This window comes from Carassius gibelio, chromosome A13, assembly GCF_023724105.1.
Source record: "Carassius gibelio isolate Cgi1373 ecotype wild population from Czech Republic chromosome A13, carGib1.2-hapl.c, whole genome shotgun sequence".
In the NCBI taxonomy this organism is placed as follows: domain Eukaryota; kingdom Metazoa; phylum Chordata; class Actinopteri; order Cypriniformes; family Cyprinidae; genus Carassius; species Carassius gibelio.
This window is the reverse complement of record NC_068383.1, coordinates 25,280,176-25,298,261: the sequence shown is the minus strand read 5'-3', so window position 1 is coordinate 25,298,261 and position 18,086 is coordinate 25,280,176. Positions and strand designations below refer to the sequence as shown.

Sequence of the window (18,086 nt, the reverse complement as noted above, 5' to 3'; positions counted from 1 at the left end):
ATATATATATATATATATATATATATATATAACTAGTAATATATTTTGTCATGGTCAAGAGATTATTTTGATTATTTTCTAACACTGTTCATACTTTTTTTGTAGTTTTTCTGCATTCTTAGAAACATTGCCAAGCTACGAAACATGTTATCTGTTTCTGATGCAGAAAAGCTAGTTCATGCATCCATGACCTCTAGACTGGACTATTGTAATGCACTTCTAGGTGGTTGTCCTGCTTCGTCAATAAACAAGCTACAGGTAGTCCAAAATACAGCAGCTAGAGTCCTTACCAGGTGAAGAAAATATGATCATATTACCCCAATTTTACAGTCTCTGCACTGGCTACCTATTAAGTTCCGTATCAGTTACAAATTATCATTACTTACCTATAAGGCCCTAAATGGTTTAGCTCCTGCATACCTAACTAGCCTTCTACCACGTTACAACCAATCACGCTCCCTAAGGTCACAAAACACTTGACTTTTGGTCGTTCCTAGGATAGCAAAGTCCACTAAAGGACATCTAAACACTAAAAACATCTTTTTCGACAAGCAATAATGCATCTCATAATTTGTGACTACACTTGAATCTGATCAAATGCACATTTAGAAGAATCAGAAGAATTAGAATCAGAAAGAGCTTTATTGCCAAGTATGCTTACGCATACAAGGAATTTGTTTTAGTGACATAAGCTTCCAGTACACAGAGACAACAACACACAGAAAAAAATATTAAAAACTTTTTTTACAAATTGGCAAATAAATAAGTGTATAAACAATTGTGCTATAAATGATAATGGAATAGGATTGAGTGAGATGCAGGAATGTTCTAGGATGGAGGGTTAACAAATAAATATAAGGATATTGCACGTTTATAAGCATAAGTAGGGAACATTTAACTGTTCATGAGGTAGATTGCCTGGGGGAAGAAACTGTTTTTGTGCCTTGCTGTTCTGGTGTTTGCGGCTCTGAGACGCCGGCCAGATGGCAAAAGTTCAAAGATGGGGTGGCTTGGATGTGAGGGATCCAGAGTGATTTTCTGAGCCCTTTTCCTCACTCTGGATGTATACAGTTCTTGAAGGGTGGGCAGGGGAGCACCAATAATCCTTTCTGCAGTCCGAACAGTTCTCTGTAGTCTTCTGATGTCTGATTTAGAAGCTGAGCCAAACCAGACAGTTATTGAAGTACAGAGGACAGACTCAATGACGGCTGAGTAGAACTGTTTCAGCAGCTCCTGTGGCAGGTTAAACTTCCTCAGCTGGCGAAGGAAGTAGAACCTTTGCTGGGCCTTTTTAACGATGGAGTCAATGTGATTGTCCCACTTCAGGTCCTGAGAGATGGTGGTGCCCAGGAATCTGAATGACTCCACTGCAGTCACAGTGCTGTTCATGATGGTGAGTGGGGGGAGTGCAGGGGGGTTTCTCCTGAAGTCCACGATCATCTCCACTGTTTTGAGCGTGTTAAGCTCCAGGTTGTTAAGACTGCACCAGACAGCCAGCTGCTCAACCTCTTGTCTGTAAGCAGACTCATCACCGTCCTGGATGAGGCCGATGACTGTAGTGTCATCTGCAAACTTCAGGAGCTTGACAGAGGGGTCTTTAGAGGTGCAGTCGTTGGTGTACAGGGAGAAGAGCAGAGGGGAGAGAACACATCCCTGAGGGGCACCAGTGTTGGTGGAGCAGCTGTTTGATGTGAATTTCCCCAGTCTCACTAGCTGTTGCCTATCTGTCAGAAAGCTGGTGATCCACTGACAGATAGAGCTAGGAACAGAGAGCTGGGTCAGTTTGGTCTGGAGGGTTGTTGGGATGATGGTGTTGAAAGCTTAACTAAAGTCCACAAATAGGATCCTCACATAAGTCCCTGTTTTGTCCAGATGTTGCAGGATGAAGTGCAATCCCATGTTGATTGCATCATCCACGGACCTGTTTGCTCGGTAAGCAAGGGGTCCAGTAAGGGTCCAGTGATGTCCTTCAGATATGCCAGAACCAGTTTTTCAAACGACTTCATGAAGACAGACGTTAGAGCCACAGGTCTGTAGTCGTTAAGTCCTGCTATCTTGGGTTTCTTTGGGATGGGGATGATGGTGGAGCGTTTGAAGCAGGAAGTTACTTCACACAACTCCAGAAATCTGTTGAAGATCTGTGAAAAGATGGGGGCCAGCTGGTCAGCACAGATTTTAAGACAGGCTGGTGTAACACCATCTGGGCCTGGTTTTTTTTTTCTTTTGTTCTCTTGAAGACCTGGCGCACATCATCTTCACAGATTTGAAGAGCAGTAGGTGTGGAACGGGGGATTGCAGGAGGTGTTAATGGTTGTGTAGGGAGATGGTCAGAATGGGTGTTGGGGGTTTCAAATCTACAATAAAACTCATTCAGGTCGTTAGCAAGTCGTTGATTAGCCTCAGTGCAAGGGGATGGTGTCTTGTAGTTCGTGATGGCTCTTAGACCTCTCCACACTGAAGTTGAGTCGTTGGAAGTAAACTGGTCTTCCAACTTTTTAGCGTAGGTCTTTTTAGCCGCTCTGATCTCTTTGTTCAGTGTGTTCCTGGCCTGATTGTACAAGACCCTGTCCCCATTTCTGTAGGCGTCCTCTTTGGCCTGACGAAGATGTCTGAGTTTTACTGTAAACCATGGCTTATCACTGTTGAATGTTAAATAAGTCCTGGTAGGAATGCATACATCCTCACAGAAACTAATATAGGATGTTACGGTCTCTGTGAGTTCGTCCAGATCGGTGGTAGCAGCTTCAAAAACACTCCAATCAGTGAGGTCAAAACAAGATTGTAAATCCTGCTCCGTTTCGCTGGTCCATCTCTTCACAGTCCTTACTACAGGTTTAGCAGATTTAAGTTTCTGCTTGTAGGACGGTATAAGATGAACCAGACAGTGATCAGAACGTCCCAAAGCTGATCGTGGAATAGAGTGAAATGCATCCTTTATTGTGGTGTAGCAGTGATCCAATATATTACTGTCTCTGGTGGGACATGTAACATGCTGTCTGTATTTTGGCAGTTCACATGAGAGATTGGCTTTGTTAAAGTCCCCAAGAATGAAAAGCATGTACCGCCACCGCACGATTTCCCAGTTGATTCTGATTCGCGCTCCGCCCTGAACAGCTGAAAGCCCGGCAGATGGAGCGCGCTGTCCGGTATGGCGTCATTCAGCCAGGTTTCCGTGAAACACAGAGCAGCAGAGTGAGAGAAATCCTTATTTGTCCGAGAAAGCAGAAGCAGTTCGTCTGTTTTGTTGGGTAGAGAGCGGAGATTTGCCAGATGGATGCTAGGCAACGGCGTTCGAAATCCGCACTTCCTGAGTCTGACGAGCGCTCCCGCTCGCTTCCCCCGTCTGCGCGTCCTGAAGCGCTTGATCAGCGCCGCTGCTGATCATGATGTCTCTGTGTTTCTCTGTTTCTGCTGGGATCTTCATCCCGTGTTAACTAGGATTTACACAAGCTCCAGTCTGGATCCAGAACACCTGAGAAGAGATGATGCTGACACTGAAACAACATACAGAACTAACAAATATTGCTACTTACTATGCAATCACATAACAATTGCTGTTAATAGTGTTCATCGTCTAGTTGACTGTCTTGTATTAATTTTTCTCAAAATTCCTGTCATATGCACATAAACTGACAGTCACCACTTGTAAGCTACTACTAAATATTGTATAAACTTAATTTTCTGTAGGCTACAGGAGCACTGAGCAGCATAAAGCGCCCTCTCACGGCTGTAGACGATAATGTTTTAACTTTAACGGTAAACAGGGAGAGCCAGTGAGACTGCAGTCAATCGCTTTTGTGTTATTGTCGTCCTGAGATCATTCTTCACTCGTTTAAAAAAAACTTTTGATCCCTGGATCATTTTGAATTGTAGCTAAACGTCTAGTGCCTTTGTCTTTCTTTAACTTTCTTTTTGCAAAACCCACTAAATTGACGTCTGTCAACTCTGACAGATTGGGGACAAAGTCGCTTCCACAATATCCCTCAATCAATCAATCAATCACCTTTATTTATATAGCGCTTTAAACAAAATGCATTGCGTCAAAGCACTGAACAACATTCATTTGGAAAACAGTGTCTCAATAATGCAGAATGATAGTTAAAGGCAGTTCATCATTGAATTCAGTGATGTCATCTCTGTTCAGTTTAAATAGTGTCTGGGCATTTATTTGCAATCAAGTCAATGATATCGCTGTAGATGAAGTGACCCCAACTAAGCAAGCCAGAGGCGACAGCGGCAAGGAACCGAAACTCCATCGGTGACAGAATGGAGAAAAAAACCTTGGGAGAAACCAGGCTCAGTTGGGGTCAGTTCTCCTCTGACCAGACGAAACCAGTAGTTCAATTCCAGGCTGCAGCAAAGTCAGATTGTGCAGAAGAATCATCTGTTTCCTGTGGTCTTGTCCTGGTGCTCCTCTGAGACAAGGTCTTTACAGGGGATCTGTATCTGGGGCTCTGGTTGTCCTCAAAGTCATCAGAGGAGTAAAACCCCTGCAACACGCCTCTTTGTCCTCTCCCTCTGTAGCCTGCTCCATAATGCTTGTACAAGCTGTCACACTGGAGGCATCTGGATATTGAGTAAGGAATCCTGTACAGGGATCTGAAGTTCTCACTAAATGCCTTCCAGTTCACCACACCTGATAAATGTATATAATTAAAAAAAAAAAATCAGCTGATCTCATTCACAGGCAACTGCCTTTAAAGTGCAACAATGTACTGGCCACTGTTACATGTCAATTGTGAAAGAAACAAACAGAGCTTCCATTTACCTAACAATGATATCAAGAAAAAAGGGAAGGGTAATAAGACAATAAAACCTACTGTCCCACCACCGAAAGTGAGCCTCTCGCCAGAAACTTTCCAAGCACACAATGTTGTTGAAGCAACTGCATGTAAGGGCAAGGGTGCGGATTGCAACATCACCATCATGAACCACAACTTCCAGCAAGATTGCTCGAAGAAACTAGCGGAGGAAGCTGTGGAGGAACAAAAGTTGTGGACATAATAATCCAACTGCAGTTTAAAGATTGAATAAAATGGCAAATACATGCCTGCTGTATGTTCAGTGGTGTGTCACTGGCTGCAACTACAAGGAAGAGACAGTAGAACAGCAGTAATTTGGGGAAAACAAACAAATAAAAAACATTTGTAATCAATAATGGAGCCCCTCAAACGAAGTAAACAATACCAGTGTCTTGTCTCTTGTCAGCCCCGATTCGCCTCTTTTTTCTTTGCTGGCTTTTCGTGAATGATCTTGATGGATTTGTGACATAAAAATACATGATTAAATATCAAGACAAATAGCGAACAATATCAAGATTAACTGCATGATGGTAAGACCAATTTAAAATATCACCAATTGTAAATACATTTCGTCATCCAAAGGGATAAATATCAGGGGGGAAAATGCATACCTTGGTGGGAACAGCTCCAGTAAAAGGGCAGACCACCATCTTCTAATACTTGGCATGTCTGACTATAGTTTGGAAAAGCACAAGTTTATCAAAACAAATAAACTGCAAACTTACAGAATATATTTTAATATGGTTGGTAAACCCACCTCTGGGAAGTCAAACGTTTCACCCAGGGTAATATAGAGAGCGAATGAAGTATTAATCACTGCACATGTGGGCTAAATTCTGACATGACATCTGCAGAACCAAAATAACTATTACTCCTACCATTAGTGTGAAGACTCCACAGCTACAAGACAACTCTTGTCGAGAAATAGAAAAAGGGAAAAAAAAGAACAGAACTGAATGTAGAACATACTTTTTTAGCAAATTAGGCAAAACCTGTATATGGCAATGTAAGTGCCATCACCAAAACCTGGGCTTCTCAGCGAATTGAGAAAATACAATTCACTCAATTTTGGCTTCATGATCTGAAAAATGTTACCATGTGTTAAGTTGTTAGAGAATGCATGATATCAAGGAATAAATGTAGCTTTTTCCACTTTGTACGACAAATGTTTGGTTAAAGTAATGCAAAAGCAGACTCACACACAGCATACAGTGTCCTGGCACATAAGATGGAAAGACCACAGCATCCTTGCTGCTGATTTCAGGATATTTGTATAGTGAAAATTTTTGACACAAAAGTGACTTAAAATGTATGCAACATATTGAAGACATTCCAGACCTGCTTAAAACTTAAATCATATATACAGGTAAGCTGTCCAGTGGATGTGCACAAATAGGAGGTAACCAGGTCACAATGACATGGCTGTTAACTGGATAGATGTCCACATTCTGGAAACAAAAAGGGAAAATGTTTGTTTTGAGTGTTTTATCTAAATGCCGTTATTTCTGCTTTTTAGACTTTGAGGTTAAACCTGTGAGAGGACAATCCGTTGCAGAACACAAATCAGGAGTTCAGCACCTGTGGGGAGGGGGTGGATATCAATTCTACTTTAAATAGGACTTTCATGGTTTTAATATATGTTTTATTGTTTAATAAACATCTTTAATGCCAGCATTTCTTACACTTCCTTCAACCTCAGAAAGTTCTGTCAGAGTTGTAAAGTCTTTGTTTTATTATCATGAGATTAGAAATGTTAAATTATTGAAAAGTAACATGTTCCTAGTGCAAATCTATCCAACTTTCTAATATACCTGGCATTGCACACAATGAATATTGCTGGAACTTTGACATACTGTATTACCTACGTTCCTCTATTGTAAGTTGCTTAGGATAAGAGTGTCTGATAAATGCATAAATGTAAGTTTAAATAAAAATGTCAAATTGAATCATAATGGAGGAGTGCAGTAAAATTACCAGTTTACTCTGTGATCGATTCAGTGGCTTGCTCCAGCAAGCTTTAGTAGGTTTAATCAGGTGTAGTCTGGTTCTTTCAGGACCCCTGTTCTCCTTATCTAAAGACACAAAGACAAATAGACATATTTTAACTGTGCATAGCCATATAAAAATGTAAGATTCAAAGTATACATTTATTGAACTTGCCTACAACCAGACGTCCAAGCGAATCTTTTTGGAGATTCACAGTAGTTTTTGAGTGGCACTTTTGGATTTTTTTCAGCATTGCTTTGTTTTTCTCCTCATTCTGAATGTGCAAAATATTTCTGACAAAAAACATGTGAGTGGTGGGAGACATCATATTCAGGAAGTAGTTATTCTTCCTCATTCCAGAAAAAAAGCTGTTCTGCGGCTTGTGTGTTAACACTACCAGCCAACTCTGGAACAAGCTGGATCTTTCTGAGTGAGTCTCGCACATCCTCAGAATTAGACTCGTGGTATTTGTCATATAGGGCATAGTGATCTGAGGATCCAGTCACTGGATGGCAACTGACATCTTCATCCAACTTCTTTTCATTCAGTCAAGGTAGGCTAACAGTAAGGGTTCCACTCAGTGCAGCCCTCAGATCGTCTTCTGTATCTTCTGCAAGCCGCCCGTCAAATGGTGCAAATGGCATTGCTTCTGGTCTCTGAACATTGGCATGGGTGACCAGTCCTCTGACAAAATCATAAATACAGATGTTTGACATGTGTTTCCAAAAGAACAACATGTCAGAAAAGTCTCTAAGACTTTCAGCACGGATGAGACATTTCACACTGTAAACCACACCACAAGGACATAAAATGACTGGTCATCCACCTGGAAATAATAGTTTATTTAGTAAATGGAATGGAACTTAATACATTTCAGAAAATGTGCTTTTTAACTCTGAGCACAACAAATACCTGATTCTCCCCAAACTTCCTGAAATATTTTGTCATATGCAGTTCTGGTTTGCATCTGTCGTCTCAGTCTGGATAGAAGATCAGTCTTTGATCTTGAGTAGCAACTCCACAGGCCTGGCAAAGTTTTCTAAAGTCAGCAACCTGTTGTTGGATCACAAATATATTTGATACTAGCATTACAATTATCATTGCCACTGTAAACTAGTTATTTGTATGTCAGTGCTAGGCATGACTTGAAGGTAACAACTAATTTAGACCTGTATGATAATTATTTTTTTTTGTTTAACTTCTTTCCATCATTTTTTAATTGAAAAATGTAAGTTGAGTTGTTTAATGTGTAAAACACCTTTAGCTTCATTAATTCATCACTTAGTCTTTCCTCGGTTATGTCCATTTCAGTGATGAAGTCTTGTGCACCTGTGCTCTGCACTTTTTGCCTCTCTGTGTTTAACACAACTGGTGCCTTGTGTGTGTATCTGCCGATCCAGGGGGCCCAGTATTCAGAATTGGGTTTTATATTGTAAGGATTTCTGTCCCCAGCTAAGATCATACAGGAAACAAGGAAGCAATTCAAACTCATGAAATGGGACTTTTGCTTGGAAGTTTTTTTTTAGAAAAATAATTCATGGTCATTTGCAATAAACTCTACCCTATTCTAGATAATGGCAACAGATATATTTTGCCTCATTTATCCAGCTGCACACAGCGGATCTGCATGATGTGAAGAACTCAAAAGTATTCATAAGAGACTGAAGTTGTTTAAATTCTTGTTCATAATGTTTAATTAAAAAAGCTATAGTTATTACTTACTAACTTACTTTTCAACAAGCCAGCGGCGATCCTCTCCATTGAAAGAGTCTCCCAGAAGTCTTCTGAATTCACCTCACCATTGTAGGTTTCATGTGGTTCACTTATGTCACCGACTAGATGAAGAAAATAAATTACATTTACACAATTTAGCTGCAAACTAGAAAATGAACGTGTGACTTTTTTACCTGGCATGCTGAACACTCCCTTTCTGTGTAAATCCATCACAACAACTGGAGGATGATGACCACATTTTAGACATGAAAAGTTATAATCATGGTGGGTCAGTGCCTCAAAATATAAATATGCATGAAAAAACGTCCTTTGCAAAATGGAACGCACTGTTCCAACTGACACATGAGCCTTAGTGGGAATAAACATAAGAACATGTATCAGTGTTAGTTCAGGATAAAGTCTTAAGACTAATGTATTTTCCATTTAACAAATAACTAATTTAAGAAACAATACCTGCACAGAATTCCTTATAAAAATGCACAGAAAGACGGTTAGCAGCAGTTGATCATCAGAATTGTGAAGCCCATGCATCCAGTCCTGGTATCGGTAAAACATACTACAATTACTGCATTTCTTGCAATATGTGGATATTCCTGATGAGGTAAAAAAAAAAAAAAAAAAACATTTTTTAGGATATGTAAAATGATCACATGACAATTATGATGTATTGCATACTTAAACATACACTGCCCCAAATACTGTAGCAAGTTCAAACTAAATTAAAAACAATTACTGCACGGTAACAAGAACCTAGGTCTTAATGAATATTCACATACATATGTAACAACTGACAAACCAACAATGCCTACCAGTCACTACACCAGTGAGCATTGCAACTGTAGCATTTCTGGTGATGAGGATAGGAGCACTGAGGCGAACAGGTCCAGAGCACTGAGAGCAGAACTCCTCCTCAGGAATAAGATGTTTAGGAATATCTTCCTCCTTTACATCTTCGGTAAAAACATCTGATAGTGTCTCAGGAAGCTTTTTATTATAGTAAATATATTGTACCATCTGCCTCAGGCCTTCACCCTTCGGAGGATATTCCCACTGTTGGCCAGACATCATGACGTCCTCATGTTGTGATGATTCACTCACTGCTTCAGCTTGTGGCAGCGTAGTGAAGAGCTGCCGCTTCATTTGAAAGAGACACTATTTTCCAATACTCTTATGCAGGCATGATTTTCTACCTTTGAGACAAGGACAATGCAAAGTGTTTGTCTTGGAATTGTAATTAACCAAGACTCTGCCCAATCTACTCTAATGTGAAACCTTTGGCTCATATACGGATATGTAATACTTGTAGTCAGGGCCTCCAATAGTAACAAGGCTTGCAAAGGTGGCACCTTTACTTTTAGCCTGATCTCACCGTTTAAGGCATTGTTTTTTTCTTGTGTCACCAAACCATTTTTGCTCAACCATCTCAGTTAACATCTTCTGATAAATCTTCATTAGGTGCAATAGCACTGGAGTAGTCTCCTGACCTTAGATGAACACACGGTGTTCCCAAAAGGTCACTCCTTTGTGTTGCAGACATCCATTTCACACATAACCTTCTGTGATGAGCCCCAAATTTTTTTTGCCACATGAATGGGGATACAGGGCCCACGAAACATTTTAGCCACTACATATATCCCATTCTTTTTATCAGCACACTGTGCTGGTAGATGAGAAGTTGAAGTAATGGGATTTATGGCTTTATGTTTACGCTCAATGTGTTTTTTATGTATTTTTTGAATTCAGACTTACTCCACAGTGAGGGCAACTCACAGTGATTTTCTTTCTCTTGATCACTAGTGGAGCCGCTGATTCTACTGGACGAGCGACTGGTAGCTGTAAAGATGTTTCTTGTGCTGGACGAGCGACTGGTTGTAGATCAGCAGTAAAAGCAGACATGGGTTGTTTTTTGCAAAGATGCTCTTTTAAGGCACCTTTATTTATGTAGGTCTGTGGACACTTGACAGCAGTGAAAATGTTTGGCCTTTTGACCACAGTCAAGGCCACAGCTGTATATAACAATCTAAAATGGAGGTTAAAATTTTTTAATTGTTAATACACATTTTAAACCTTTTACACGTTTAGATATATCTTTTATAGACATTTTTTGAAGTGTTGCTTACACACTTCATGTTCAACAGATCTCAGTTTATGTCCAGCTATATGGGTCATTATTTGATGATACTGGCATGGCTTGTATGTGTCACATGAGCAGAAAGGGCATGTGAATAAATTAGCATCTTCACGGCAGCGCAGTGGTTGAGGATCTTTACCTCTCCGCTGAACTGTTATGTGCTGAAATAGCACAAAGATAAAATATCCACACATTTCTATTTAAGACACATTCTTTCCACAACATTTTACTAAACAATTAGCATTCTAAACTCACAAGGTAACTACCTGTTTAAACTTGATTAAAAATTGTAACTTAGTTAATTATTTAATTGATTCCTGAATTGACTAAAATGTGTGACAGGAAAGTTAAGCAAGCTGTCATTATCTACACTGGAGAGGTAAACCATGGTTTCGTGGCTAAAGCAATAGGCCTATATCAGTGAGAATAGAACATGTAGGCTAATAATGCATGATCCTAGATTGTGACTAAAAGGAAATTGTTTGGAGCTTTTAATAACTTAGTGGGGTAGCAAGCTAGAAAAGTAACACAAATTAATCAAAAACAAATTGGCAACAATACACTTACATTCATATGTACTGTAGGCGATCTCTCAGTAGCAGACGGCGCTTGTGCTTAATTTCCGCATCACTTGCTATACTTGGGTTGATGGGAAAAATGCATTTCGGAATCGCCTACTCAATTTGAGCAAATCAGAGAAAGAGATAGAAAAACACCTATTTCAGTTTGAAGATGCCCAAAAATTGGGAAAAGCCTCTTTTAGTTCCGCAGAGACCTCCTTCTCATATCGTGCGCCACTGATAAAGGCCAAAGTATAATTTGACCATCCGCATCCGCGCACCGTCCACATTATGTAATTTTCGTCGTCAAGAGGGTTCACGCACAGCCGTGCATCCATCCACGCGGTTTCAAAAAGTGCCGTGCCTGCATGCAGACAGGGTGCGTGGCTGTCCACAACGCATGCACGAGGTGAATGATGACAGAAGCGTTACTGCTCGTCGAGCTCGTCCGCCCTCTGAAAGCTGTGCGGATAAAGCTGTGTGAGACGGGACAGAACGTGGAATGTGAAGTATACCCGAGGCGGGCCTTAAAGCTCCTCCTTAACGGACACCTACAATGAATGTGGAATTGTTTTTTTTTTTGACAGCCCTAGTGTAACATGGTAGATCGATATAATAACACACATCCGATCATCTAATCGCTTGAATGTTCAAACCATAAAAAAAACAGCTGACAAAGTTTAGTGTAGACGCAAGGCCATGTGTTGAACCGGCGTTCATCTCCGTGTTTTGCTTTTATGCCACTGACTGGACGGGGCAGAGTCATGTGGCTACGCGTGGTAGTATGCTTTTAAGGGTGAAGTATTAACAGGATTAAATAACCGACATGGGAAAATTACGTCGGTTAGAGGTTCTGAATTTCGTTTTCGAGTACTTTTAGATTAATCGTCCAGCCCTACATAATTTACAAACCATCAAATGGTTAGTAATGTCTTATTTTGCCCAATAAAAGATATACAGGACTGAGACAACCTAATGGTGACTATATGATGACCTTTAATATGACTGATGAACCTGCCCTCGAGCCCATTCTTGTCTTTCTGTTGAAGTGAAAACTGTATGGCCTCCTCCACAGGCTTCAGCTTTCTCCTTCGCCTCGCACCTTCAGCCATCCTCTGTGTCTGCTTTAATAACAATAAGAACTGTTGGACAGAATATATGTGGAATATGTCTTCTGAGCATATGCTGAATATACTATTTTGACTGGTTATCTTTGTAAAAGTGCTTTGACACAATCTGTATTCTACAAAGCATTATATAAATAAAGATGAAACCAAGCCGAACCGTAACAATAGTAAACAGAACTGCCCCTCCCCTTCAGACTGTAGCCATGACAACAGATTATTATGATGGCTAGACTGTTCTATTACTTTAACAGTTACACTGACAAGCACTGTTCTCGTCTGATGTTACTCTTAATAGTTTTGATTTCTTCCACTGTCCTCATCTGTAAGTCGCTTTGGATAAAAGCATCTGCTAAATGAATAAATGTAAATGTAAAATGTAATAGACGAGACTTTTAGTGTAAACATGCTAGCGCCATTAGCATCACACGCTAGCTGCTTTATATAGAGCACTGAAGACACTCACGAACAAGCCAAACTGAGCCACAAACTCTCAGAGAAACGGTTTAACAGCAGTATTACTAACCTTTCATATAACAGTTAATAGTTGTCTCCAACAGCTTCACACCACAGATGTCTTCGCTTCAGGTGCACAGATTGTGTCCGGTCCAAACAGGAAGTTACAAACCGTCACACTTGCCCCGTGTACACAGGATTTATAATATTAATAATAATAATAATAATATATTTAAGTGACCATCTATGAAACGTTACATTAATAGCATTACATTAATTTACTGATATTAAACTGAGTAATTACAGCTTTGAAGTCACATTCATACTTTATATGATGATATTTAAGGAATATGTTTAATTTCACGATCATTATGCATTTATATAATCAAATACAATTTATAAATTATAGCAATTTTTTTTTTATAATTACCAAACTGCATTAACTTACTTGTACGGAGCTATTAGCGGCAGAATGTAGCCCCGTCCACCGCCGCCATTTTGTTTTCACAATTTCCCACCATTCTGATGCCGATCTATCCAATCAGCGGCCTCCAAACTTACAAAAGTGTACAATATGCAACGTCGATGACGTGGATGTAGTATACATGCAAATGTTGCTCACTGTAAAACCCGACAAGTTCACATAACTCAAAAAAATTGTTGAAACAGATTACATCGAAAATTTTAAGTCAAATTAACTTAATCTTTTTAATTCAATGAAATATATATTTTTAAGTGTCCGTTACCATATACTGTTATTGTTTGTAACTAGGTATTTTGAGTTTACAGTACATATTTATATTGGGTACAGATAACTTGAACATTTTCATTAGTTTTAAAATGAAATATTTGCATTCTTAAAATCAAATTGTTCATTTTTTTGTTAACTTATTTTTTTAATTATTTTTTTTTTTTACATTAATTGGGGACTCTTACACAGTCCTAGAATTATAATCCTCCTATAATTTAAAACTATAAATTTTGAATAAGGCAAAATAACCACAGAGACACTTTGGTGCAAGTAACTTGTTTATTAACCAAATATGACGTTCTTGAAATATCTCATATTATTGCAATGTAAACAAATACAAAATGCTCAAGACACATGAATGTGCCATGTGTAAACTTTCCAAATTGCCTCGACATTACTCAACATCCGGATCACTATACGTTTTCTAAAACAATTATTTAAAACATTTAACTGTAACAAATTGAAATTATAAAATAAAGATGAATGAAGTGTAACACGTATTACAAATATTATAAGTATAATAAAGCTTATCTTTAGTGTTTTGTTACGTACACAAAATAAAGCTGAAGTTTGTGCACTGCAATGTAAACAGATACAGAATCTCTCAGTCACACCAATGTGCAAGTATCCTATGCGAACATTCAGTCCTTCAACAAGCATTTAACATTAAAACTACTATAATATAAAACAATTCTGTAAGAGGTTTAATATACAAAACAGCATGGCAGTGTGCAATTGCCTGCTGCAAGGAAGCCATCATTTAACTTGCAGTTAACCCTATGTGCAAATTCCTATTGCCACCACACCATTCCACAATTTCAAAATTACCTGAGTGTATTATATTTGTAAATATGTCCTATGGTGTGACATTGCAAAGATATAAAAAATAACAATTAAACAAATAGCATGAGAAAGTTACAAATACCATTAAAGAGATTAAACTATTTTAAATAATGTTTTTCCCCACATTGTTTGTTGTCACACCATAGGACACATTTAGAATATTTGTCAATACAAATATATGTATTAGATACACAAACATATTACACAAGTACAAAAATTTACAAAACAGGACTTCATTCAACTTTATGGCATTAAAACTTCAGCAACAATATCTATAAAACCCATCTGTTAGATGTTTTACAGCAAGAAAAACAAATGTGCTTACACTACTGCTAACAGGTCATTTTTCAGACTCAAAACTCTAGGCCTCAACTTTCCATCCTCAAGACCCATCAAGACCTTTTGGACGAAGTCAAATGTGTTGAGCAATTGTTTTGGATAGTTAAGGTGCAGGGTGTATGTAAGTGCAAATAGAATGACGAATGCATCAGCCAGTGTGGAGGACTCAATAACAATGTTACCCTCAATCAGAACTGCAATCCTCTCTGGGCAGACAAAATGGGCATCTGATGATGTCTGATTGCTTAGGAGGAGCCCAAGTGGTACATCATTGGTGTTCAGTTCTTCAGTCTGCTCCACCTAAAGAAAACAAGAGAAACAATTACCCATTACTAAAATTTTTCTTAAAGCTGACACCAAACCTGCAGTCAAATACCAGGACAGTCCAAAAAAGGCAAACACAATCACAACCTACATATCTATTAAATCACAATCAGATCATAGGTTGGTTCAAATGTGACGGCAATTATTTTAATAAACTATAAACACTGCTGAATATGAACACTTACGTCCCACATCTTGAAAAAGCTAACATCACTCTCATGCATATACAGAGGGAGAGCCCGGAGTACCACAGCACGTCTAACATGGACATCAACTTGATCCTTTCATTGTCATAAAAAAAAATAAAAAAAAATCATTCAGTACAGATGCTAATCAGTATAGCCTCACAACACTATTCATGAACCAACCATTAGAGTTCAACTAAAGATAATTAAGCACCTTTACCAGGCATTGAGAATTGAACCAACTGACCTGGAGGTCATAAATCCTGAAGAGCTCATCCAGGAGTTCAGAAGCTTTTCCTGTCCGAGAAGCTTTTTTCCGAAACAGGCTCTGAAGCCGGGGGGTATGTTGGTCCAGTTGAACAAAGAAACGATTCTTTAGGTTGACATTCGTCACTCTGTGAAACTCAGCACAGATCTGTGAAAAAATTTGAACATTCAACACAACCACAACAAATAATTAAATGTAAAGATCTTGAATAGTTATAATAAAGAAAATATTTGTACCTGCGACTCTAATTTAAGGGCAGGCCATCGTTTCAGGATTTCATCAACTGGTATCTCATTACAGACGATCTCTTTGCGCCGCAAAGCAAAAGTGCTGTCCATTAACTTTGTGATCAGGACAAGATTTTTGTCAGCCATCTGAACTTCATCTATAATTCTTTGTCTTTGTTGTTCGAGGCTTGAAGCATCTTCACCTCTTGGGAAATTTGGAAGGAAATTAATCTCTGCCCTTTTTGGTCTTTTGATGTTCGTGTGAGGGGCATCTTTTTGGGGGTAGTTTTTACTCCTCTTTCCAGAATTTACAGCAACTTCCTGAGATCCAGCACAACTTAATTTTGTGCGGTAGTTGCCCATCTTAAATGTTAGGCTGTTCTTCCATCCATACCAACCTGCACAAGAGCCTGGCTCTTTTAGACAGGGATGCTTGTTGACAAGGGCTTCTGCTACCATAGAAATTTCCTTAACATTAGGGTATGCTTTATAGCCATGCATTTGTTCTGCTAGGGTCTCAAGAATGTTGTGCTTTTGTCCTCTATTTAACTTCAAAGTCTTTCCTGTTGTCTCGTATGCAGCATTTCCCTCAGCAAGTACAAGTTCTACTTCAAAAGAAAAAGTGGGCACTTGAAAAATGCAAGGCCACATTTCAGTCCTCTCTGGAATCCTTGCATGTGGCAATATTACTGTGTCATCAGATGCTACAGAACTAGCATCATTCTCAGATCGCACCACTATAAGGACAGCCTTCTGTGGAAGTTCCTCAATGTCTAAAAGGGAACATAGCTGCCCATTGAAGTCAGGATCTTGGTATGATAGGGTAAAGTCAATGGTGAGATCAAATTTCTCTTTTATCTTTGTTTTTGCTCTTCCACAGATGCTGGACGTGAAGATAAAGTCATCTTCCTCACAATGTCAGTGGATGTATGGACATGCAGGAAAAAGTTCTGCGCTTCCATTCCTGTAAAAAAAAAAAAAAAAAAGAAAAGAAAAAAAAAGCTTGTCCTTGTTTTTCCCAACCTCATTTAACATGACTGTAAGTCAACATTTCTAAATGCATTTTAGACATCCAGGTGTTTGATCAAAATGAACCTTTTCTGTGTTAACACCAAATGTCCATCAATGTTGTATGCTGGGAGACTTACTGTGTCATTTAGTTCTGATAGCTCATGCACAGAGAAGTTGTCCAATGATGTCAGCTTAAATGATCTTAAATGCTCAATGTACCAGCACTCGTAGGACCTGCACATAAATTACACCGAGTTATTTACAAGAAGTATACGTTCAATCTTGCAAAAATTAGGAAGTCCCCCTGACTGTCCTGCAGAAACAAACATTCCATTCGCATAATCTGTGCCATCTATGGAGACCACTGATGTGCTATATATATTTTGGCTGTCTGTCTTGGTCTTTATGAAGTCTGCCGCCACTTGAGGTAGAGTAGTAACCTGCACAGAAGTAACACTTCTGGTTTGTATGTGGGGTTTGAAAAACGATGGGGCATTTATATTAAAAGCCATCATGGACTGATGCCTATCAGCAAGAGTCTTCAAGACATTTTTAAAATTTTGTGTGTCATGCATCACCCTTTTAAAAAAACGATGTTTCCCTTCGAACCTCATGGTCCACAGATGAACCAGAGGCCCAAAACGCTTGATCAGTTCCGGGTAATGTTCAATGTAATGGTGTTTTGGTCTGAGATTAAATTCTGGAAACACAGCGTTAAGAGCCTGTCTGTGATCACTTATTTTGGTCTGCAGGTACTGAAGGGATTCCTCTGTGAAAGAAGGAGATAACACAAGCTGGACAATTTCTTTAAGGTTCATTATTATGTCCCATGTTTCATTGCCTTCTGGGACCTTACTTCCTATCATCAAGGGTAATAATCTCAGCAAAGCAGAATTTTCATGTCCATTTCCTCCAATACTTAGTTTGGCAACAAAACTCTTTGGGATTGGCTGTGGCTTATCAATCTTGTCAAAATGCTGATACGGAAATGTGCGAATCTTTGTGTTCAGATATTCAAGCGTGAAATACTTCTGCCGAATCAATTCACGGATGCACAAAGCCAACTCAACAGGTACAACACCCTCAAACAAATCATGCAGTATATCTGGCGGGAAACCTGTAACGGTATGAAAATGCTGCAAAGCCTTGCTAAGAGGACACTCACCCACAACACCTAAATGAGCTACATTTTCTTCCTGCACAACTTTTTGGACATGTAGATCATGGGTTTCCTTCTTTCTCATGCTGAACTCTCCTTCAGAAACTTCGCTGATCTGTATTTGGTCTGTAGTACAGCAACAGAATCTGCAAACGTATTGTCCTCGAAAAGACTGCTCAAAGCCTG

At 39.2% G+C, this 18,086-nt stretch overlaps 2 protein-coding genes and 1 long non-coding RNA gene across 3 annotated transcripts; all 3 read right to left on the bottom strand.

Annotated features, from left to right (window-relative positions):
- Window positions 1-1,820: 1,820 nt before the first annotated feature.
- On the bottom strand, window positions 1,821-6,877 carry LOC128026697 (uncharacterized). The gene is made up of 6 exons (XM_052613963.1): window positions 6,777-6,877; window positions 6,334-6,380; window positions 5,414-6,250; window positions 5,188-5,252; window positions 4,821-5,085; window positions 1,821-3,472 (listed from the first exon to the last, which is right to left on the bottom strand). Exon 6 carries the CDS (start codon window positions 3,056-3,058, stop codon window positions 2,105-2,107), a length of 954 nt encoding a protein of 317 aa, XP_052469923.1. The 5' UTR covers window positions 3,059-3,472; window positions 4,821-5,085; window positions 5,188-5,252; window positions 5,414-6,250; window positions 6,334-6,380; window positions 6,777-6,877; the 3' UTR covers window positions 1,821-2,104.
- A 91-nt stretch (window positions 6,878-6,968) lies between these two features.
- Window positions 6,969-11,667, bottom strand: LOC128026708 (uncharacterized). The gene is made up of 6 exons (XR_008186485.1): window positions 11,221-11,667; window positions 8,976-9,115; window positions 8,696-8,870; window positions 8,519-8,623; window positions 7,701-7,841; window positions 6,969-7,614 (listed from the first exon to the last, which is right to left on the bottom strand). It is a non-coding gene; the product is annotated as an uncharacterized LOC128026708 (long non-coding RNA).
- Window positions 11,668-13,703: 2,036 nt separating this feature from the next.
- Window positions 13,704-16,589, bottom strand: LOC128026691 (uncharacterized). Its single transcript, XM_052613948.1, has 4 exons — window positions 15,740-16,589; window positions 15,483-15,650; window positions 15,236-15,331; window positions 13,704-15,026 (listed from the first exon to the last, which is right to left on the bottom strand). Exons 1-4 carry the CDS (start codon window positions 16,379-16,381, stop codon window positions 14,709-14,711), a joined length of 1,224 nt encoding a protein of 407 aa, XP_052469908.1. The 5' UTR covers window positions 16,382-16,589; the 3' UTR covers window positions 13,704-14,708.
- Window positions 16,590-18,086: the final 1,497 nt, after the last annotated feature.

What these genes read in the sequence shown, in the direction of transcription:
- LOC128026697 (XM_052613963.1), bottom strand. Translation starts at nt 3,058, where the DNA reads ATGCTTTTCATTCTTGGGGACTTTAACAAAGCCAATCTCTCATGTGAA.
- LOC128026691 (XM_052613948.1), bottom strand. Translation starts at nt 16,381, where the DNA reads ATGTGGCCTTGCATTTTTCAAGTGCCCACTTTTTCTTTTGAAGTAGAA. An exon ending in TCAGGATTTATGACCTCCAG is followed by an intron (nt 15,332 to 15,482) that starts GTCAGTTGGTTC and finishes TGACAATGAAAG; the next exon opens with GATCAAGTTGATGTCCATGT. An exon ending in GCTTTTTCAAGATGTGGGAC is followed by an intron (nt 15,027 to 15,235) that starts GTAAGTGTTCAT and finishes TGTTTTCTTTAG; the next exon opens with GTGGAGCAGACTGAAGAACT.